The sequence below is a fragment of the Grampus griseus genome (assembly GCF_964374135.1).
Source record: "Grampus griseus genome assembly, chromosome: 5".
Taxonomy (NCBI): domain Eukaryota; kingdom Metazoa; phylum Chordata; class Mammalia; order Artiodactyla; family Delphinidae; genus Grampus; species Grampus griseus.
Window position 1 is genome coordinate 71,764,827 of NC_138998.1, and position 24,050 is coordinate 71,788,876.

The window sequence follows — 24,050 nt, forward strand, 5'->3', positions numbered from 1 at the left end:
ACTGACAATAAATATATTTCTAGTACAAACATGCCTATAACTCAGCCTCTTTCCCTTCTATTGCTGAACTCACTCAAAAACAGTAAAGAGAAAAAAACAAACAAAAGGTCCAAACACCCACTTTTGGCAAAACTAAGAGATTAATATAATCCCCAGACTCCAAATTATACATAAGAACTGCCACAATGAGTTTACAAAAGGCAGGATGTATGCAGGGAAAAAAGTAGCTTAGCTTTTTAATTTTTCCAGAAGCAATCTTTTTATCCAGAAGTGCTCCACAACTCTACAATCCCATTTAAGTCAGCCTTTTACCATGGTCTGATGTCTTACCAGGAGGAGTAAAGCTCAGATATTTCTGCTTCACTGTGTTGGAGTCATAGAACTTTAAGACATCCAGCACAGCCTGAGGATTCTTCTTTTGCTCTAGTTTGGTGATATTGGAGGTCTGTAATAATCGAGCCCACTGTTCTGGCATGCCCTAACAAAAAGATATTCAGAAATTAGTTGTTTTGAATTGCTCTAATTAGATCAATTTCCAGAGAAAAGTTAGAAAATATATAAAACAAATCAATCTACATAATTGTAGGTATGACTAAATTCTAAAAAATGTCTGGTTTTCTAAATCTATTTTGCAAATTATAATCAATAGGCTCAACTCCCTAGGAAAAGAACACATCTAAACACAAACACTTTTGTAAGAAGAGAAAAGCACTAAGAATTCACAGTTAATGTGTGGATGGAAAAGTTAATTTCAAATTTAATACTGAAAGGAAAGGTTTGAGTACTGCTTTATAAATGAGTCTCAACTTGGTAAACTTACAGTGAATTCTCCAGTAACAGCATCAAAGCCAACGTGGATGGTGTGCTCAAAATCCGATGGAGGAGAAATTTCTGGCCTTTCCTTCTCTTTCTTCTTACTTCCTAGAGGGCATTAAAAAAAGAGCCTCTTTAAACAAGATTAATAAATGTACTTATAATCATGTTTATAGTTTTCCCAAAACAGACTAGGAATAAAATTATTCTAAAAAAGAAATTTTCCCTAAAAACATTGGCTGATAGGAAATTGATAAATCAAGTACAAAAACCTATTCTGTCATCAAGGGCCAGGGTTGGGGGAGGGGGGAGGAGGGGGAGGGTGTCAACCTGTGTTCTGCTTAAAGAGGCGCACAGACTGACCCAGCACCAGGCCTGAATAAAAGCCCTCAGGGCAGAAGAGAGAGCCCCTTAGATTATCAGTTCTCTCATAAATAAAGAACTATACCTCAGATGCCGAACAATCTGGAAAACAAAGTCTATCAAGTCTTATTTCCAGTGAGCTATACTCATCTAGAAAGAGCAATTTACATTACTATGACTATGGATAACATACACCATATAAACAGTTTACAAGGACCACATCACCTTTCTTGTGCAGCAACTCTTAACTCTTCCTTTTTATTGACATTAATAACTGTTACATTTTAAGATTTCCCAGTTCTTCTGTGGTTCTGCCAATTATTTTTACAACATTGCTGCCACACACCTATCAATAATATTCTCTGTAAATTCAAACACATCAGTTCCTTTTTTTCCCCACCTAGACACCTTGCTCTCAGATCCTCTTGCTCTAATCTGCAGTAGTTTATCATGCGGAGGCTTCTGGCACAGCTATTGGTCCTAGGTCATTCCTTCACTTTTATGCTGTGCTAGAATCTATTTTCTGTATCCTGTGTTCTCCTCTTCTGGTACACACCTTTGTTTTAATTTATAGTTCTTGACTAACTATATATGATAGTTCTTGACTAACTATATATGTATTTAGGTTGAAAATACCATCCCCCTTTGAATTTCTTCTAATTTCCAGTGTTGCTATTTAGAAGGCCAAAGCCATTTTCTCATTCTGAACCACTGTTGAAAATCAGCTGACCATATATATATGCACAGGTCTATTTCTGGATGTTCAACTCTCGCAATAATCTCTTTATCTTATGCCAATAGTATAAGACTGCCTGGATTACTGTAGTTTTATTTATTTTTTAAAATTTATTTTCTTTATTTTTTTCAGCTGCATCGGGTCTTAGTTGCAGCATGCGGGATCTTTCGATGTGGTGTGCGGGCTTCTCCCCAGCTGTGGCACTCGGGCTTCTCTCTAGTTGTGGTGTGCGGGTTTTTTCTCTCTAGTTATGGCGTGCAGGCTCCAGGGCATGCAGGCTCCAGAGTGCGTGGGCTCTGTAGTTTGCTGCACGTGGGCTCTCTGGTTGAGGTGCACGAGCTCAGTAGTTGTGGTGCACAGGCTTAGTTGCCCTGTGGCATGTGGGATCTTAGTTCCCCAACCAGGGATCAAACCCACGTCCCTGCATCGGAAGGCAGATTCTTTACCACTGGACCACCAGGGAAGTCCCCGACCTTTTCTTTTTTAAAAAATTGTTTGGCTGTATTCTAGGTCTTTTGCATTTCCATGTGAATTTTAGAATAATCTTGATAATTTTCAAAAAAAATCCTGCTGGGGTTTTGATTTAGACTGCACTGAATCGATAGATCATTTTAGGGAGAACTGATTTATTAACAATATTGTGCCTTCTAATCCATGAAAATAGTGACTCTCTCCACTTATTTAGGTCTTCTTTCATTTCTCTCAGCAATGTTTTATAAGTTATCATTGTACAGATCTGTTACTGCTTTTGTCTGATTTCTGCCACAGTATTTCAAAAGGTCTGATGCTACTGCAAATGGTACATATAGCTTTTTAAATTTCAATTGTTCATTGATGACATAGAGAAACACAATTGATTCTTAAATACTGATCTTATATCCTGAAACCTTACTATTAATATTAAGCCTTACTTTTTCTTCCAGTAGCATTTTGTAGCTATCACAGAATTTCCTATAAAATTTCGGGCTTCCCTGGTGGCGCAGTGGTTGAGAGTCCACTTGCCGATGCAGGGGACACAGGTCATGTCCCAGTCCAGGAAGATCCCACATGCCGTGGAGCGGCTGGGCCCGTGAGCCATGGCCACTGAGCCTGCGTATCCGGAGCCTGTGCTCCTCAACGGTAGAGGCCACAACAGTGAGAGGCCCGCGTACCACAAAAAAAAAAAAAAATAAATATTTCAATTATGTTCCTGGTGAATAAAGACAGCTTTACTTCTTCCTTCCCGCTCTGGATTCCTTTCATTTATTTTTCTTGCCTTGTTGCACTGGCTAGAACCTCTAGCACACTGTTGAATAAAAGTGGTGAAAGGGAAATCTTTGTACTTTTCCTAATCCAAGCAGCAAAAGCCATTTTTTCTCCACCAAGTTTGATACCAGAGGTAAGTTTTTCAGAGAAGTTAAAGGTATTTCCTTCTATTTCAAATTTGCTGAATGCTTTGATCAGAAATGAATATTGGATTTCATCAAATGCGTTTTCTACATCTATTGAGATGAATGTGTGGTTCACCTTTTAAATTTTGTTAATATAGTAAATTACACTGATTGATTTCCAAATGTTACACCAACCCTGCATTAATGAAATGAAATCCACTTGGTCATGATGTATTACTCTTTTTGTATACTGTTGGGTTGTAATTACTAAAATCTTGCTAAGATTTTGCATCTATGTTAATGAAGGATATTGGTGTGTAGCTTTCTTCTCTTGTAATGTCTTTGGTTGGGGTATGAGTAATGCTGGTCTCATAAAATGATTTGGGAAGTATTCCTTCCTATTCAATTTTCTAAAGTTTGTGTAGAATTGGTAATGTTTCTACCTCAAATGCTTGGTAAAATTCACCAATGGAGCCATCTGAGTCTTTGTGGGAAGGCTAGTAACTATAAACTAAATTTTCCTAAGAAATATAGGGTTTGCAGGTTACGTTTTTTTTTTTTTTTTTTGAGTGAGCTTTGAAAAACTTGTGTCTTTCAAGAAATTTTTTCACTTTAATGTGTTGAATTTATCTGTATATTTGTTCATAATACTACCTTCTTTTTAATATCTGTAAAATGTATAGAGATACCATCTCTATACCATTTGTGTCTTTTCTGCCTCCCGACTACCCTGCCAGTCTTGCTAAAGGTTCACCTATTTTATTGGTATTTTCAACGAATTAACTTTTTATTTCATTGATTTTTCTGTATTTTTTTTTATTTCACTGATTTCTGCTTTGACTTTTATTATTTCTTTTCATCTACTTACTCTGGATCTCACCTGTTCTTCCCTTCTAGTTTATTAAAATGGCTTAGCTGAAATCACTGATTTGAAATCTTTCTTTTCTTTTCTAATATGGATGTTTTAAATACTATAAATGTCCTCTAAGTACTGCTTTAGCAGCATCATGCAGATATAGATGTCTTGAATTTTCATTTTCATTCAGTTTAATGTATTTCCTAAATATTCTTTTAATTTCTTCATTTATTTGGAAGTGCTTTTATTTACTTTCCAAATATTTCCAGGGATCTTTCTGCTACTGATTTCTAACTTAATTACACTGTGGTCACAGAATATACTTTGTGATCTGAATCTTCCTAAATTTATAAAGACTTTAAAAAATGGCCACAGAATACATCTTTGTAAATGTTCCACGTTCACTTAAAAAGAATGGAATATTCTATAAAGGTCAATTGGTCAAGTTGGCTGATAGTTTTAGCAATTTTCTGTCTACTTGTTCTACCAATTATTGTGAAAGTGTACTGGAACTTCCAACTATAACTGTACTTGTCTATTTCTTCTTGAAATCTGTTTTTTGTTTCATGTATTTTGAAGCTCTGCTATTAAGTGCATAAATGTTTAGCTCTATTACACCATATTGATGAATAGACCCTATTATCATTATAAAATGAATTATTCCTTATCCTTTAACTAGAGGACTATTTCTTGCTCTAAAATCTACTTTGTCTGATACTAACAAAGCCCATCCAGCTTTTTTTCATTGTTAGCATACTTTATTTTTTTTTTAAAAGCACCAGTGCTCTCTTTTTTTTTTTTTTGAAGCTGTTCAGTCTTTAAAAAAATTATTTATTTATTTGGTTGCACCGGGTCTTAGTTGCGGCTTGCCGGCTCCTTAGATGCGGCATGTGGCCTCCTTAGTGTGGCATGTGAACTCTTAGTTGCAGCATGCATGTGGGATCTAGTTCCCTGACCAGGGATCAAACCCTGGCCCCCTGCATTGCGAGTGTGGAGTCTTATCCACTGCGCCACCAGGGAAGTCCCATTGTTAGCATACTTTAAAAATTTTTTTTTTTTTTTTTTTTTTTTTACGGTACGCAGGCCTCTCACTGCTGTGGCCTCTCCCGTTGCGGGGCACAGGCCCTGGACATGCAGGCTCAGCGGCCATGGCTCACGGGCCCAGCCGCTCCGCGGCATGTGGGATCCTCCTGGATGGGGGCACGATCCCGTGTCCCCTGCATTGGCAGGTGGACTCTCAACCACTGCGCCACCGGGGAAGCCCTAAAAAAATTATTTTATTTTAACCTATTTTGTGGCTTTATATTTTTAAAGTGGGTTTCTTATAGGTTGCATATAAATTTAGGTCTGCTTTAGCAATCTGTTAATCTCTGTCTTTTAAACAGGGTGTCTAGATCAGTAACATTTAATGGGATTGCTATCGTTAGGTTTAAACCCACCATTCTTTCATTTGTTTTATAATCATCTCTATCTATCCTTTGTTCCCACTTCCTTTTTTTCTTCTTTTGGATTAACTACGTATTTTTTTTTATAATTACCTTTTTCCCCCTTCTATATGTGTCTTTTCTTTCTGACAGCGTTGTTTTTTAAACAGACTTTTTTAGAGCAGTTTTAGGTTCACAGAAAATTGAGCCTATGGACTTCCCTGAGGGCACAATGGTTAAGAATCCACCTGCCAATGTAGGGGACATGGGTTCGATCCCTGGTACGGGAAGATCCCACATGCTGCAGAGCAACTAAACCTGTGCACCACAACTACTGCCTGGGTTCTAGAGCCCACAAGCCACAACTACTGAGCCTGCATGCTGCAACTACTGAATACTGAAGCTCGTGGGCCTAGAGCCCATGCTCCACAAGAGAAGCCACCGCAATGAGAAGCCCGCACACCACAACGAGTAGCTCTTGCTCGCCACAACTATAGAAAGCCCGTGCACAGCAGCAAAGACCCAACACAGACAAAAATAAATAAATAAAATAAAATAAAAATAAAATTATTAAAAAAAAAAAGAAAATTGAGCCTAAGGTCTGGATGCTTTTAAGATTTTTCTATCACTGGTTTTAAACAATGATTATGTGCTTTTGTGCAGTTTTCACCATGTTTCCTGTGCTCAGAATCTACTGAACTTCTTGAATCTGTGGGTTTATAGTGTCCATTAAATTTTGGGGGAAAAAATCAGCCATTGTTTAAAGTTTTCTTTTTAAGTTTTTTTTAAAATAATTTTTATTGGAGTATAGCTGATTTACAATGTTATGTTAGTTTCAGGTGTACAGCAAAGTGAATCAGTTATACATATACATGTATCCACTCTTTTTTAGATTCTTTTCCCATATAGGTCATTACAGAGTACTGAGTAGAGTTCCCTGTGCTATACAGTAGGTCCTTATTTTAAGTATTGTTTTCTAAATGTCTCTCCTTCCCTCCTTTAGAGACTTCAGTTATACTTACATTAGTCTGCATGAAGTTGTCCCATGGTTGTTCACTTTTTCAGTCTTTTTTCTCCAAGTTTTATTTTGATGGTTTCTATTGCCATGGTCTTCAAATTCACTAATCTTTTAAATCTGCAATGTCTAGTCTACTGTTAGTTTTGTCCAGTGTATTTTCCAACTCTAGAATTTTGATTTGTTCTTTTTTCTCTCTTCCTTTGCTTTCCCTTAATATGCTGAATCCTTCCTTTGGGTTCTTCAACATATAGGATACAGTTATTTAAATATTTTAATGTACATGCCTACTAATTCTATCACCTGTGTTATTCTGGTATTGATTCCAATTGATGGATTTTACTTATTTACTCATATTTATTTACAAATATTGACTGGATTTTACTCATATTTATTTACAAATATTGATTGGATACCAAGCTGACATTTTTTTCTTGTTAGGTGCAGATATTTTTGCATTCCTATAAATATTTGTGAACTTTGTTCTGGGACATAGATAGGTGATTCTTAGCTGTCTACTCTATAGGAGAGAAACAAATTTAGAAACAGTTGATCCTTTTAGGTATTATTTTAAAATAATAATAAATAAATAAATAAAAGGCAGGGCTAGAGCAGCATTTTATCTAGGGCTAATTCTGTCCTGCTACTGAGGCAAGACCTCTAACCAATATTTTGTACTCTGAATAGCGGGAACAGGAAATATTCTGGGCCCTGTGTGAGCTTTAAAGGCTGTTCCCTTTTATAATTTCTAGTGGTTTTTTCCCTCCAGTTTTGGGTAGTTTCCTCACATGCATGTGCTACTGAAGACTCTAAGGGAACCCTCTGCAGATCTCTTTTTCTCTCTCTCTGTTCAGCTGTTTACTCTCTGATACTCTGACTACAAACTAGCAGCCTTGGCACCCCCAAATTCCCAGTTCTGTTTTTCAACTTTTTGAGACCACTTAATTGTCCCTCCCTATTGCTGTAAACTCTTCAGGCAATAAGCTGCATCAATTATAGGATTCAACTCATTTGTTTCCCATCTCTTTGGGATCACTTTCCTTTACTATTTGATGTCCAATGTCTTGAAAACTGTTGTTTTGTACATTTTTTCTCAGTGTTTTAGTTTTTTTAGATGGGGAGATAAATCTGGTCCCTGTTACTCCATCTTGAGTGGAAGTATAACAGGTTTTGCCATCTTATCTGTGGTATAATGAAACTTCAGGATGATGTGATTTGATATGGTCTTCATTCTTTCACTGTGTTGAGCACTCAGTGAGCTGCCTCCACCTAGAAATCATATTCTTCAGATCTGGAAATTTTTTTCTATTATTTAATTATTTTCTTCTATTTTCTTTGTCATTATTAGTTAGATAAGTCCATCCTGGTCTGATCTTATAACTGTTACCTTTTCTCTCATATTTTCCATCTTTGTACTTTCAACAATCTGGGAAAATTTTCTTGACTATCTTCCAATGCTTTGCCTATTGATATCTTTTGTTTGTGTTGATAATCTTAACTGTTGATATTCCAATAATTATTTCTCATTGTTCTCTGATCATTTTTTCTCTGAGAATACTTTTCCTGTTTCATGGATGCACTTTATCTTCTCTCTTTGAAGATTATATAGTTTATGTGTGTGTATATGCTGGGGTTTTTTCCCTCCCTGTTTCTTCTACATTCACATTTTGCCCCCTGTTGTTTTGGACTCTCTTATGTTAAGGGTTTTACTCAAATGTCTGGTGATGCTTTGCCGTCTACTCGTACAGAAAAGTATTAAAAAGTTAACTGGGAGATAAGTCAGGCTTTTCATTAAAGGTAAGGATGGTATGGAGTATCTGAAATATTTCTCCCCAGGACATTCTGTTTATCCAGAAAAAAATCGTTCATTCTCTTGTCTGAGGGCTTTGACTCAAGGTACAAGTGCTCTAAAAGCAGGGCAGAAGAAAGAAGTTCAGTATGTTAACTTTCCTGAATCTGCCTTTTTCATTTTGGTTCTATACCTTTTTCTGACTCCTCTACAAGAATAAGGAGACTCTCAGACTTAATTCTCCTCAAATAAATATAAATATCTTTTTGTTCTTTTGTTCTCCCAGAGGATGGAGTTATATTTGCATGCCTACGGGATAAAGGAGGGGCCCTGAGGGCCTTCAACACATCCTATATAGATATTCAACTAATTCCCCCTTTTCAGCCTATGTATTACACACAACCACACACACACACACACACACAAAATTGTGTACCTCTAAATCCTGAGCCTCTGAGGTTTTTACAAGGGAAACTGGTCACTTCTCATAAACATTCCCCTCTGCAAACACTTAGGATATGTTTTCCTCTGTTCTGCTTAGTCAGTTACCATTGTCCACCACTTCACTCTTCCAAATATGTATTGAAATCTCTTGTATACTACTGTCTCCTCTCCCATTCTCTTTGTCCTTGTGATAGAAAAAATAATTCTTTTTTTACTGTTATTTTAGTTGTGTCTGGGGAAGAAGAGTAAATAGAGGCATGTTTAACCATTAGATTCTCCTAATAGGCTATGGTAGGAGGGCAGCACACATTGGTCGTGGAAAGGAGCAACTGTTAAGCCTAATATAAGCTTTGCTACCTTTACTGAAATGCACATTTACATCTCTCATAAACAATCTTTCATATTCCATTAGACCGTGAATAACCTAAAGTCACGCGTTCTACTTTCTCTATTATGTCCCTTGACTTCTAACTTGGTATCCTGCATATAGGAGGAAATATTTATTAACCAACTATAAACTAATAGTTGACGACTCTTTATACGGCTCTGAACTGCTGACAGAAAAACATACAATTTCATGCACTATATAAAAGTATTTGTTTCTTCTTTTTATAAAATCTGCTCAGTATCCACTTCTGATATGTACATAGTTGGGAAAGATGCCATTTTCTTTCTTTCTTTTTTTTTTTTTTTTTTTTTGCGGTACGCAGGCCTCTCACTGTTGTGGCCTCTCCCGTTGTGGAGCACAGGCTCCGGACGCGCAGGCTCAGCAGCCATGGCTCCCGGGCCCAGCCGCTCCGCAGCATGTGGGATCTTCCCAGACCGGGGCACGAACCCATGTCCCCTGCATCGGCAGGCGGACTCTCAACCACTGCGCCACCAGGGAAGCCCGCCATTTTCTTATATGACCCTGATTACAGATGACTGATCCAAGGTAGGCATCTAATTCAAGCCATGTCAGCCACAGTTGCCCACACACTCCCAGACAGTTTGATTGGTTCAGGGGTGAATACATAAACTAAGCCAGACTTAGGACCCTTAGAATCAGTCTCTCACCAGTGAATGTAAGAAATAAAGCCCAGGAACTGTTGAGGGCTGTATTTCCCAACACACAGAGAAAAAAAATCAGTCTGATATAGGAAAGAAATATGACCAGATACACAGAAAGCAGAAAAACTAGACATATAGCAGGAGAATTCCCGGTTCCTGTTGTATCTAAGGCCCAGCCATATTTTTCAACTTGGGAATTTTGAAAAATTTACAGATATTTAATAGAAAGTTTCATATATGTTAGGAGTATAGAATAAAGAGTTAAAGAAAAGAAGTGCAAATGATTAAGCAGAACTTGAAGCACAATACCCTAAAAATCTGTTTAATTTCACTTGTTTTTATATAACACACATACACACAAATACTCCTTGCATTTTAGTAGTCCTAGTAGGAGGGGAAAGGGATATTAAAAACAGTATCTAAAACAAAAAGATACTGAGACATGTCTCAAATCAAACAATGTGCTGGAAGGATATTGCTATGTAAACAGAATCACTGCTTTGTATCTCTGGAATCCAAGAGCTATATGGACAAACAACAACAAAAAAACCCCACAATCATCTACCTACAGGATGTCCACCCAGCAACTGGATCACCTGATGGGAAGTAATGGAACAGGGAAAGAAACTTCTTTTAATAAAAACGCACAATTTTTTAGTGGGCTGGGGGAAAAAAGGATTCTTAGCATCATTTTTCAACTTCATGAGACAACAAAACAAGCAGTCAGGCAGCAACCTTCAGCTAAGAGGTGGGTACCCTGAGTGATGTGCTGCACAAAAGGTACTTGAAAGAATCCTAAATATGCCACTACCTTATCCTTAAAAGCCACCACTACTTAGGCTACATTTGAGCTAGAGTCTAAGGCTAAAAAAGCCCCCATTTCTTTAAAAGGAAGACTTTTCTGTTCAACAGAATCAGTGATTACTGATTACTTTGTTCTTTTGACCCAAAACAGCTTCAAACTGGTGACCTAAACTTGTTGCATCACACAGAAGGGTATTCTCTAGGAAATAGTGGAGTATGGACTACTATTATTAATCTTAGAACTAGATTTTTAGACCAGAAAGAATATTTACAGTTCTAAGTCATCTTCATAACCAACTAGAGGTGAAGGTACATATAGGTTGAATAATTAGATACAAAAATTGCTTTAGTTTATAAATACACACCATTCAACACTAGCTAACTGAATAGAGCTTTTAAAAATAAGCCAAGACAATGGCTCACGGACATTTTCGTTATCAAAACTACTATACTTGTTAAGCCCATTTCTCACCTGGACTACTGCAAAATCCTCCTAACTAGTTTCCGACTTCAGTCTTAGATCTCCAACAAAACCTATTTTCTAGACAGCTACTAGTCTCGCCTCTTTAAGACAGAAATGTGACCAGGTCTTCCCACTGTTTAAAATCCTGTAATGGTTCCCCAGGAAACAGGATAAAATCTGAGTTCTGTAGCATGGAATACAAGGGCCCTTTGTGAACTACTCCCTGCCTACCTCTTTAGCCTCTTCTGCTACCTGTAGTTTCCTACATACATCATGCTATTATTCTCTCTTCTTCTCCACTTTCACACCACACTTGACCATACTCAGCTCCACGAATGTGCTATGATCCGCCCCCTGTACCTGGGCCACTGAAACTCTTTTCTAGGCACAGAACATAGTTTTTAACTGTCAAAATCCTCCTATTTTCACTTACTCATCCTTCAGTCTTCAGCTCTAATATCCCTTCTTTAGGAAGCCTTCCCAGATATTAAGGACATCTTACTCTATCCCTATTATCACTTTTCACAGTTTGTAATTATATGTTGCAGTCTTTTACTAGTGCATGAGGGCAGGGATATCATCTGCCTTGCTGATCATGGAATCTCTGATGACTCAGAGTGCAAAAGATACATAATTAGCAAGGATATTAAAAAGATTTATTCAGGCAAGTTGTTATAAAAGGTACAATTTCTTTCTAATTTTCTTAATTTTTACAGTGACATGAAAACCAATAATGAATAACTGAAGATAACTCTAGAGTCTTTTTTTTAAATGAAAATATTAGCTGTCTGTTTAGTAATAAGGACAGCAATAAGGGATGTAAATTTGAGAACAAAATTAATATCTCTAGATGAGGCTTTACATTAGAGTTGGCAAAGATCTTAGGGTCACTGTAATTTTTTAAAATAAAAATGCAATTTTTCCCCTTTTATCCTTCTGTTTAAGGTGATAGACCAAGCACATATTGTGGCTCTCCCCGTCTACACCAAACCTCTTTATTCACCGTGGAACAAAATCTGTGAGGAATGCCCAAAGATGAAAAGCAATTAGGATAAAACTAGAGAGAGAAACAGCAGCTTAGGATGTAGAAAGGAGAAAGAAATTGCAGATGGATTTCTGTATTCATACAAGCATGAACGTGCATACACATTCACATTCCTAACCCTGATTCCTAACCCTCAAGGTTCAGGCCCTGTCAGAGGTGTTAGCTCCCAGAAAGGAACTGTAAGTGTGGGAGGTTGGGTTGGAAAGGGAGAAGAGCCCCAGGAATAGGAGGAATCAAAGAGCACCCCACCCTCCAAACATCTTTTTCTCTCTCAGTCTAAGTGAAAATTATGCACTCCTAAATATCTCCCTCCAAGTAGACGACACAGAGACTCTGCAGATGTTCTGCTCTCAACTACAAAGCTGAATGCAATTCTCCCCAACTTGCCCTACAAATTCAAGGCAATTCTAATCAAAGCATCAACAGGTTTTTTAAAAAAGTACATGATAAGCAAAGTCCAAAATTTCTACAAAAGAGCAAAGGGTCAAAAGATCCTGAAGAACCACATGGTACCAGATTTGCTCTATCAATATTAAGAATTATAAGCTATAACAATTAAGGCAGTCTGGTATTAGTGTAGGTACAGAGAAATGAGCCAATGCAATAAAACAGAAAACACAGAAACAGATTCTGGCATACATGGAAACCTGACAGATAATGGCTAATACTGTAGGTTAGTGGAGAAATGATAAAAGTTTCAATAAATGGTCTGGGACACTGGCTTAAAAAAAAAAAGTGAAAATGAATCTCTCTTTACAAATACACAAAAACCAAATCCAGATAGTTCAAAGGTTTAAATTGTAAAAGCCAAATTATAAAACTTTTAGAAAAACCTAAGAAAATATCACCTCTAGTTTGGCAAAAATTTCTTAAAACACAAAAAGCTCAAACTTTACATAAAGGAAAGGAACTGATCAATTCAACTACACCAAAATTAATAACTTCTATTCATCAAAAGATACCACTGAAAGGGTGAAAAGGCATACTGCAACCTGGAAATCTATATTTAATAACACATAGCTGACAAAGGATTAGTATATAGACTATAAGGAATGTTTAAGGAAAAAGAACTCAACAGAAAACTGGACTAAAAAAGAGGTATGTCACAGAAAACACAAATGAATAGTAAATTAATATATGGAAAGACACTCAATTTCCCAAGTCATCAGGGAAATCCAAATTAAAACCACAATGAGATACCATTTCACACCTCCCAAATTGGCAAAAATTAAAATCCCATAATACAAGAATTGGCAAGGATGTTCAGCAATAGAACATTTGTGTTCTGTGGGTGAGAATGAACGTTAAAAAAAAAAGAACTTGAGAAAGTAATTTGATAAACCTAGTCAAGTCAAACATGGGAATACCTTGTAACTCCAGCAATTTTACGACTAAGTAAAATTGAGAGCAATCTTTTAATCTTTGGCCAGGACCCACATCAATACATTTTACATCCTGACACACACACAACTGAAACAAAAGTTTCATGAAACTTTTGCAATAACTCTATTTATACTGTGCGCAATAACTCTATACTCCATTTCATTTAGTGTCATCCACTATATAGATTTCGTAACTCACTATTGCAGTGGTTCTTAATATTAGATGCACATTAGAATCCCCTGAGGTATTAAAAAAATTAAAAGCAAAACCAAAACTGATGCCCAGGTAAGCTCCTGAAGACTGATTCAATTGGCCTGCGATGGAGCTTGGACACAGATTTATTTAATTAAGCTTCCCAAGAGATTCTAATAAGCAATTAGAATCAAAACGACCTGATGTCTGAAAAGCACTGCCCTAGAAAAATATTTCCACATGTCCACCGAGAGATATGTTCAAAAGTACCCATAGCAGCATTGTTCATGAAAATAATCCAAAGGTCTATAGATAGGAGACCAGGTAAATAAACTGCCATCTATTTATACAGTGTACAGCAATGAAAATGTACTACAGCTTCATATATCAACATTAGCGGTAAAAAAGAACTACAGCTATATATATCAACATAAATCTCAAAAACATGAGGTTGAGTGAAAATATACATCCTGAAAATATGCATATACTGTAGTATGATTCCATTTATAAAATGTTCCCAAATAGGCAAACCCAAACCATATATTATTTGGGGATATTATGTCATAAGATTATAATAAAAAGCAAGAAATAAAAAATTGTTGGGGGAGGAGAAGGAGGAAGAGGAGGGGTAGGATGGGGTGTGGCCGATGGGGACTTCAGGGCATACTGGTAAAATTCTATGTTGGGTGGTGGGTACAAGGGTGTTGATTAAAATATATACATTATGTATATTATACTCTTTTGTGGATGATGTCACCACAAAACTAAAAACTTAAAGCAAAATTCTATTTATGCAAAGTTCTAAAACAGGCTGAACTGATCAAAGGTGAAAAATCAAACAGAAGTTTCCCAAAGGTGGGGGAGGAGTAGACATTGTGTTTGGGACACAATGTGAAAGAGTCTTCCAGGGAGATGGAAGTGGTGCATAATGTGATAGGGGGATAATGATTATGGCTTACACAGGTCTGTCCATTTGTCAAAACCGTAGTTAATTTTCATGCATTTCAATATATGTAATTTTAACCAAAAAAGTAAGTGGAGAAAGAATGATAATTGTTGAAGCTGGGTTACAAGGTTCATTAGACTGTTACACTTTGTATAGTTTGACATTTTCTATTTTTTAGAGAAAGAAAAAAAGGAATTGGATAAGAAAGGCAAAGCTTTTTTTTTTTAAAGAGCTTGTAAAGTTTTAAGATTAGCACTAAAAAGTTATTAAATCTTGAATATAATAAGCACAAGAAAACAAAAGACTTCAGAAATCACCAAAAAAAATTTAATGGATGTTAATTACAGACCTCAAAAACTGATAAACCTGAAGGCAATCAGAGCCTTCCCTAGGACCCCCAGGTACCCTCACCCTCCCTTTGTTAGCGGGGGACCTTGAATTAGTTACCACTGGTACGTATTAATATTTCTAGGAGAAAAGAAAAGAAAGGGGAGTTAATGAAGGAGGGTAAAACTGGAAGATTCTCAGTATGATCAGAGAGACAGGCATGCTCTGCTACATTTATGTAAATGCATGTTCAATTTGCTCACAAACCCCACCACCCTACCATTTACCCAAAGTGCGGGACTGTCCACACTTCTCCTTCAGTTAGTGCTCTTCTCTTCCCCTTTCCAAGGCTGTCCCCAAGTATATGCTGTTATCCTATCTTGAGCATTCTCCTACCCCAGTTTTGCATTCTGCTCTCCAATAGGCAAGTAATATCAACCCTTTCATCAACTTCTTCTGGTACTAACCACCATAAACTTTTTTCTAACCTCCGCAATTATAAATACTGTGTTTACACTGCCATTTTTAGGTTTTCTTACTTTAAATACACTGATTTACAACTACGGAAGATTACAATTTAGTGCTCTCCAACACATCCACTTTTTCTGCCTTCTTCCCACGCATACTTTTTGGTTCATTTCCTGATTTCCCCCTTTATCTTTTATTTAATCCAGTCTAAGTACATATACTTTTCATTCTCAAACATGTCAAATACACATGCTACCACTTATGTTAAATAAACTTAAAAAACATTTTCATGAGGCTTTTGAGTTACAACCTCATATGAAATCTTAAAAATAAGAGGAAAATTAGAAATAAGAGATATACACTAAAATGAACAGTTTTTCAACTGCTCAATGATTATATCCTGCTGGCATATCTAAATTCTCTAAGACTTGATTCTCTATTAATATTAACTATATTACCTCATTCAAATTTTCATTGATTATGTATTTTCAACTCTCAAATTAAATGTGTATTTATTATTATATACAAAGCACTGTTTTCTTCCACTAGGGTTTACCTCTCCATGTAAACTTAGACATATATAAGTGGAAAAATATCTTTACCTCTACTTATATCTATTACTAGCTGTCAGAGCCATACTGTCATGTTTAATATAATAAAACAAACTAATCCCTAACTTTTATTCTAAAATCCATTACAGTCCATAATCCCTTATCCAATTCTAAAATCCATAAAGCTCTGAAAACCAAAAGTTCTTTCTTTAGGTTTGGCACCAAAACAAATTTAGTGAATTCAACTTACGTGAGACTATTTATAGTCTTTATTCTACTTTGTGTGACTAGACCAGTGGTTCTTAACTGGAGGCAATTTTGCCCCACAGGGGAATCTGGCAATGTCTGGAGACATTTTCAGTTGTCACAACTGGGTAGGAGGTGCTACTTACTAACATCTAGCAGGTAAAAGCTAGAAATGATGCTTAACATCCTACAGTGCACAAGACAGATCCCTGCAACAAGGCATTATTTGGCCCCCAAACGTCTATCTTACTGAGGATGAGAAACACTGGACTAGACTCTTGTTTATGGAAGATCCATTTATGTGTTGACTACTGAGTGTTGCCTCAGATGAATCTGAGGGTATTACAGAATACATGATAAAAAGACAGCATTACTACTACTCAAAAGTCAGAAAAACTCTTAATTCCAAGCCACAGTTGGCTCCTGAGATTTCAGACAGGAGATTGTAGACTTTATATTTCCATTCTTCTAATGGCAAGTCTTTCTCAAATATCACAAATCTCATTAATGTTAGGAAGCCATGAACTGTGGCCCAAGCCTTAGAAAATGAAGGAGGGGAGTACAGAAATTCACTGGATGTAACAAATAGAATGAGCAACAGCTTTTGTTTTATTCTTTTCCATTACAGTTTAAAATAAACTAGCCTTCCTATTTTTTTCTTTTTTTGGCTGCACCGCGCGGCTTGCGGGATCTTAGTTCCCGCCAGGGATTGAATCCGCACCCTCAGCAGTGAAAGCACAGAGTCCTAACCACTGGACCACAGGGAATTTCCAAACTAGCCTTTCTAATAGTGCCTATATACCACCATCAATTGTATGTTTACTGTTCTCACCATAAAAGATATCAGCTTATTATACTTTAATTAAAAAGATATCAAAACCAATAACATAAAATAATAACTGTGACTTTTGAAATCACAGTAGCTATTTACCTTTCTCTGTGCTTGAGAATATAGAGATGATTTTATTCCTGGGCTTTTTTTCCTCTGGAACAGAGGGCAAAGGTTTTAAACTGTGATTGGCTGACAAAGGGTCTTTGCCTCCAGTGCTAAAAATGGTACTGCTCATTCGCACAGGGGGTGCTGGAGGCTTGTCTTCCAGTTCTCCGTTATCAGACATGATTCAGAATTATGATATGGCCTGAAACAGAAAGGCAAAAACATACAGTTAACAACAAGGTAAAAAATAGTATGGACAGGCACAAAACAGTATTAATTACCTCCCCAACTTCAAATTAGAAAATGTTACCCATTTAAAGCTGTAAAACTTAAGAGATGAAATTAGTTGCAATATAGGCAATCTCCCCTAACACAGTTGGTAAATGGCTAGCTGAGGGAACCTTTGAAAAGTCATATCCCATTAAGAGGACTATGACAATTTGGGGGAAGCAAGATGACACTAACATATCAGAGTATATCATCTATTCAGCTGGTTCTAAGAGTAAATGTTCCAATGAACAGACAACATAGAGTCTTAAAAAAATAATAATTTGAAGAGGAAGACTATGTCCTGACCAGCCAATAATAGGATATATGTCTCTGATAGGTCTACTTCTAGAGCAGAGATAGGATGCTTGCTAGTAAAAATATCAACCAATAGCCTCCAAACTGATTCCATGCTTGCTAGCTTTGTCATTACAACTTAACCTCAATATAAACTTTCATAAAGGATAGGAACGTGCCACTGATACAATATTTGGTTTCTCTGAAAATCTGACCATCTAACTACATATGTTAGTCCCTTCAAGTCTGGGAACACTGACAAAAGTAAATCCAGAGTTTGGCCAGATCCCAAGGTTCTGTCATCCTGTGATGCCCTGTCCAGGCCATCAAGTTACCCTCCTTATCCACATGGCTAATTCAGCAGAAATGTCAACCTTGTTTACATATATGTATACACATCTATTTTATGTCTTTAAAACAAAGTAGATTACACACATTTAAAATCAGCAGTGAAGGAGAGGGGATGCCTAACTTATAGATGAGCTCTGATACAAAAGTATATATGTTAGGAAATAATACCTCACTAAACAAGATTTTGATTGATAATTAGATCCTGATTTGATTTTAACATTATTTAATACATGTAAGTGAACAAAATTTTGTATATGTACAATGAAAAGAATGCAACTGTTTTTAGGTAAAATTAATAATAATTTAAAAGATTTTTATTTAGTCTGAATGCTAGTACCTGAAGAACAGTAGGTATAATTTGAAAAAAACTGAGGGATGAAGAATTATACCTAATTCCACGCCAAATCTTACAGCTTTTGTTTCCCTTGATAGAGGTATGTCAAAGCACTACTGTATAATTTATATGTCATATGACAGTTATTTTTCAGCCTACAGGAGGAAGAATGAAAGAAGGTAAAGGGAAAAATAAACATTTCTGGAGGTAACGAGCTGGAGAAGAGAGAAAGAAAAGATCTATAACTGTGTATGAGAAAGACTGCCTGAAGTGAAATTAAACTACTGGTGCTCAAAGGAAGAAATGGAGGTGGGATCTAAGAAGGTGGTGTGAACAACATACAGTCAGATGATTCTTCCAAACCAGCTGGTCACATCATGTGGATTACCTGATGAATTGATAAAATCAAGACAGATATTTAGCTTTTATGTGACCAAACATTAAGGCAAAACAGATTAACCCTGGAGTAGCTTTTATCTTTTTTTAAATTTATTTATTTATTTTTTTGCTCACTTTTATCTTAATCACCAGTTACAATATAGAAACTACACGTTTAGATTTTGATTACACTGTGAATTGCTCCTATTTAAAAATCAGGGTAACAAAATTCCAAAATACATTTGCATGCATTTATAGAAGGAAATGCACCAAAACATTAACAGTGGTTATCTGTGATTAATAAGTAATTTTTAAACTTGATTATAATCAGCATAGCTGTAGTTAAAAAAAGATCAATATAAAACAGGGCACAATAATGATTTAGTGTAAACTGACTATAAATTCTATCCTTAAGGCTGGCTCATAAATGGAACATAACTAGAAATTGGCAATGCACCTTCAGCTGCATGTTGTCCAGTACTGGGTTGTGGAATCAGATTGCTTTGGCTGAAATTCTAGTTCCATCATTTACTTAAGTGTGTGACCTCAGGACTAAACTGTGCCTCAGAGTTTCTTAGAGAAATGGCTGGTTCTAGGCCTGGACAGGGAAAATACAAGATGAGTCTATAGTGTCTTATAGTGTCAGAAGATAAGGAAGTACTTATAAAGGATGAGAGCATGTCAAAAGGACACAGGAAAGAGTTCCCAAAAGCCAATAATGGAATGATTTGAGCAATAAAATTAATAAAGTAGTATATAATCCAAAGTATAAAATAAATACACATAATTCATATCGATACAAAAAAATTGAATAAATAAAATGGGGCGGGGTGACAAATCTTCCTTACAAAAGAATTCCAAATAATATATATGTAGATACATTCCCTTCTAGGAGTTGGAACTTAACTTCCCTCCCCATTTGATTGTAGGCTAGACTTCGTGACTCATTTCCAAAGAAAAGAGTATGGAAAGGGGAAAATAACACCACAATGGAAGAATCTGGCATTAACCAAGTGATCAAGGTTAACATCACTAGTGATAAGTCACAATGACATCATTAATCTCCTGACGTAATGTGTTGAGGAGCACAGTCCACCTCTGTGGTATTCTTCCCCAAACCCATATCTAGTCATGGGGGGAAAAATCAGATAAACCCAAAATGAGGGACATCTTACAAAATTCCTGACCAAAACTTCTCAAAACCGTCAAGGACATGAAAAACAAAGACAGATTGAGAAATTATTATAGAATAGAGGAGGCTAAGGAGACATGACAATGTGGTATCCTGGAATTGAAAAAAAGACATTAGTGGAAAAACAGGTGAAATCCAAATAAAATCTAGAATTTACTTAATAATAATGTACTAGTGTTGGCGTCTTTGCTTTGAGATACATTTTATGGTTTATGTAATGTTAATATTAGGGGAAGATGGGTGATAGTTATACAGGAAATCTACTATCTTTGTAACTTCTCTGTAAGTCTAAAATTATTCAAAAATAAGAACTCTAGGGGCTTCCCTGGTTGCACAGTGGTTGAGAGTCCGCCTGCCGATGCAGAGGACACGGGTTCGTGCCCCGGTCCAGGAAGATTCCACATGCCGTGGAGCGGCTGGGCCTGTGAGCCATAGCCGCTGAGCCTGTGAGTTCGGAGCCTGTGCTCCGCAACGGGAGAGGCCACAACAGTGAGAGGCCCGCGTACCGCAAAAAAAAAAAAAAAAAAAAAGAACTCTATTAAAAAAGGAATAAATTCCTCAAAAAGTTAAATATAGAGTAACCTACCATATGACCTAGCAACTTCACTTCCAGTATATGCCTAAGAGAGTTGAAAACACATGTCTGCACAAAAACTTGCATATGAATGTTCACAGCAGCATTATTCGTGATAGCCGAAAGAGGAAAACAACCAAAATATCAACGGATGGACAAAATATGTCATATCTATACAATGGAATACTGTTTGGCCACCAAAAAGAGTCAAGTACTGATACATGCTACAACATGAAATAAACCTTGAAAACATAAGTGAAAAAAGCCTGACACAAAAAGACCACAAATTATAAGATTCCATTTACATGAAATGTCTAGAACAGGCAAATCCACAGAGACAGAGAGTAGATTAGTGGTTGCTAAACAGTGAGGGGAATGGGACATGACTTTGGGGGAATGAAAATATTCTGGAATTAGACATTGCTAACAGTTGCACAACCTTGTGAATATATTAAAACCACTGAACTGTACACTTTAAAATGGTAAATTTCAGCTATGTGAATTACATCTCAATTTAAAATAGGAATTAATAATATTTACCTCATAAAGATTAAATGAGTTAATAACTGAAGGCTGCTACTGTTACTATCATGATATTATTATTTATAAGATTCTATGCTAGAAGTTGGAGAAAGAAAAGAGGACTTAATTCTTCTCCAAGAGTTCATAATCTACTGGGAAAGACCAGCACATACATATTTAGGTTAGGTTATGCCCTTTATCAACATTTGTTCTCAACACATGCATATTAAAAGCCACTTTGTTTCTTCAAAGCAGCAGTTCTCAAAACATTTTGGCCTCAAGACCACTTCACACTCTTAAAAATTACTGAGCATCTCAATTTTTGTTTATGTGCGTTCCATCTATATTCACTATAAGAAATTAAAATGAGCTACTTAAAGTATTTACTTCATTAAACCCATTACATTACAATGTTATTCATAAATAACATTTTTATGAAAAATAAAATTTTCCAAAACAGAATATAGTGACAAGAGTGGCATTAGTTTACTTTTCTGCAAATCTTTTAAATGTCTGGCTTAGTAGAAGACAGTTGGATTCTCATATCTGCTTCTGCATTCAATTTATTGTGTTATGTTTTGGTTGAAGTATATGAAGAAAATCTGGTCTTACACAGATATGTAGCTGAAAAAGGGAGTATTTTAATAGCTTTCAGATAATTGTGGATATTCTTCTTTGATACTACAGCAAACTCAACCTTCATAAGCTTAGCTATGGACTCTGAAACCACAGCAATAAATTTTTTGTACTCTGTTACATTAAAGCCATTGAATTCTCTTGCACTTTGAATGGATCTTTTACCCATGAATGAATTTTGTAATGTCATGAATTGATTATCTGGAAAGTATTGGCTCACTCAATTATTAAGATATTCCAATGTTGACACTTCCTTATACAATAAAAATAAAATCACATTCATTAATATCACCACTGATCTCATCAGAAAAGTCCAGGTATTGGGAACCTGTCAAACTCAAGAAAGTGAATACAAGTTTTCTAAAACTCTAATTTTCATTTGAAAATTTAAATTTTATCAATTAACAACAAATTCTGTCACTTCATTCATTTTCGAGAAAATGTCTGCCAAATACCTAAGTCTGAACAACCAGAGTTGTTCAGTGGGTCAGTCGTTCTTTCAAATAAAAATGGTGTTCCAGGAAATGGGGCCTTTTTAAGCTCAATCATATAAGTGGTTTTCTGTAAGACAACCATTTCATACTTCATAAGTACCTTATGAGTACTTCCCATTTTGCTATACAAAATACTTTAAAAGTAAACTCAAAAGTAGAGATATGATAAGATTAGTAATTTCATTGTTTCAAGTACATTCTTAAGTTAAACTGGCTTTTAAAAAAAAACTACAAGCACATAGCTATTGCCTTGAATGAGTTGTATTAAAGTACAGTCAGTTTTACCCACCACTGCTTTTGCATCATCAATGCAAATGTCAACACAGTGTAAAAAGGCAAAGAATACCTTAGTATTATTATGAAAAATAGGTTTTGACTCACAGACCCCAAGGGTACCACAGACCACTCTTCGAGAACTGCTGCTTTAGAGTTTACCCCAGCTCCATACTTCACCCTCATAGTCCCAATTCTTTCTGATGTACTACTAGGCAGCAGAAGACCCATATTTATTTCCTCCTATACTCTACAGAACACATTTTTGACATAAAAGGTAATCAATGGCTAGATTTCCAAACTGGGGCACAAAAACCTAATCAAATCTTGAAAATGGTTCAAAATCTATACATATGTCATAATAATTACTACAGTGTTTTTTGTAACAAAACCCAGAAAGATGTCAGCCAGAGAGACTGTCATTTATATGAAAAATACCACCACCAAATTCTAAAGCAAACAACACTAACAAGGCAACTTTCAGAACACAGCCTTTCCTTATACTCTGGTTATTCAAAAAATTTTCTTTACTGCTTTATTTTAATATACTGTGCAGTAATTTTTAAAGTTTTCTGCACAAATTCAGTCCAATAAAACTAAAGAGGAGCTAATACGTTATTTGTTTCAGAACTTTCTTCTTTATCTACATTATAAAGTTAAACCAGCTATGTCTCAAGGAAATCCCAATTAACACGACGTACCCTATTAGGCAACACATGTCTAAACAAAATCTAAATTTTATAGGTCACAGATGTCCCTAATGAAATTACTCAAAATGACAAATATGACGGCAATAATTCTAAGTAATATGCCTCATAAGTGATTAGATGGTAGTAAATAAAAGCATGACCCTTGATAAAACATTGATGACTCTGCCACTAGCTAAGCTGAGGACTTGATCCCTTCATCTCATGATTTCTCTAATGAATCTGTCTTCAGCTGCTATTCAGAGGAAGAGGTTAGAAGAAGCCCTAACTAGCTTCCCAAAGAGTTTCTATACATTCAGCTTTTGTTTAGAGAAAGAAGTTAAAATTGGTTGACTAAAAATAACACGTGATAACACTGGCTATACGTTCCTCAGCAGCTACTGCCATTTAGGGCCATTTACTACCAAATCAATCTGATCTCACATGAGTGCACATAAATACTATACTTCATGTTCCCCAATATACCAAAGACTTTCCTGGCCTAAATCATCTTTGGGTATACATTTCTCCATTCTTAAATTTTCTTTATCCTTTTCTCTACCCAACCAAATGCTCAGTAAAAATTATTTCCTATGTAAGGTCATGCCTGTCTGTCCCTGTTCAAAAAGACCCCTCACATCCTCTGAATGCAAGTTACACAGGAATATAAATCCAGAGAGTATTGAAGTTGGAATGGAATTCATTTGGTCCATCTTCCTTATTTTGTGAAGAATCTGACTCACCAAAATGTAAGCAGTTTGCCTGAAGTCACACAAATCTAATTATTAACAGAACTAAGACCAGAATCCAAGTTTACTAACAAC

The 24,050-nt window shown here is 36.1% G+C and overlaps 1 protein-coding gene across 1 annotated transcript in view; it reads right to left on the reverse strand.

Annotated features, from left to right (window-relative positions):
- PAK2 (p21 (RAC1) activated kinase 2) overlaps nt 1-24,050 on the reverse strand; it is an 80,336-nt gene that overhangs the window by 23,916 nt on the left and 32,370 nt on the right. The window contains exons 2-4 of the mRNA XM_082654899.1: nt 17,217-17,424; nt 821-921; nt 331-478 (exon numbers count right to left, since the gene is read on the reverse strand). Of these exons, the coding sequence (XP_082511025.1) occupies nt 331-478; nt 821-921; nt 17,217-17,403 (436 nt within the window). The 5' untranslated portion in view covers nt 17,404-17,424. The remainder of the gene's footprint in view (nt 1-330; nt 479-820; nt 922-17,216; nt 17,425-24,050) is intronic.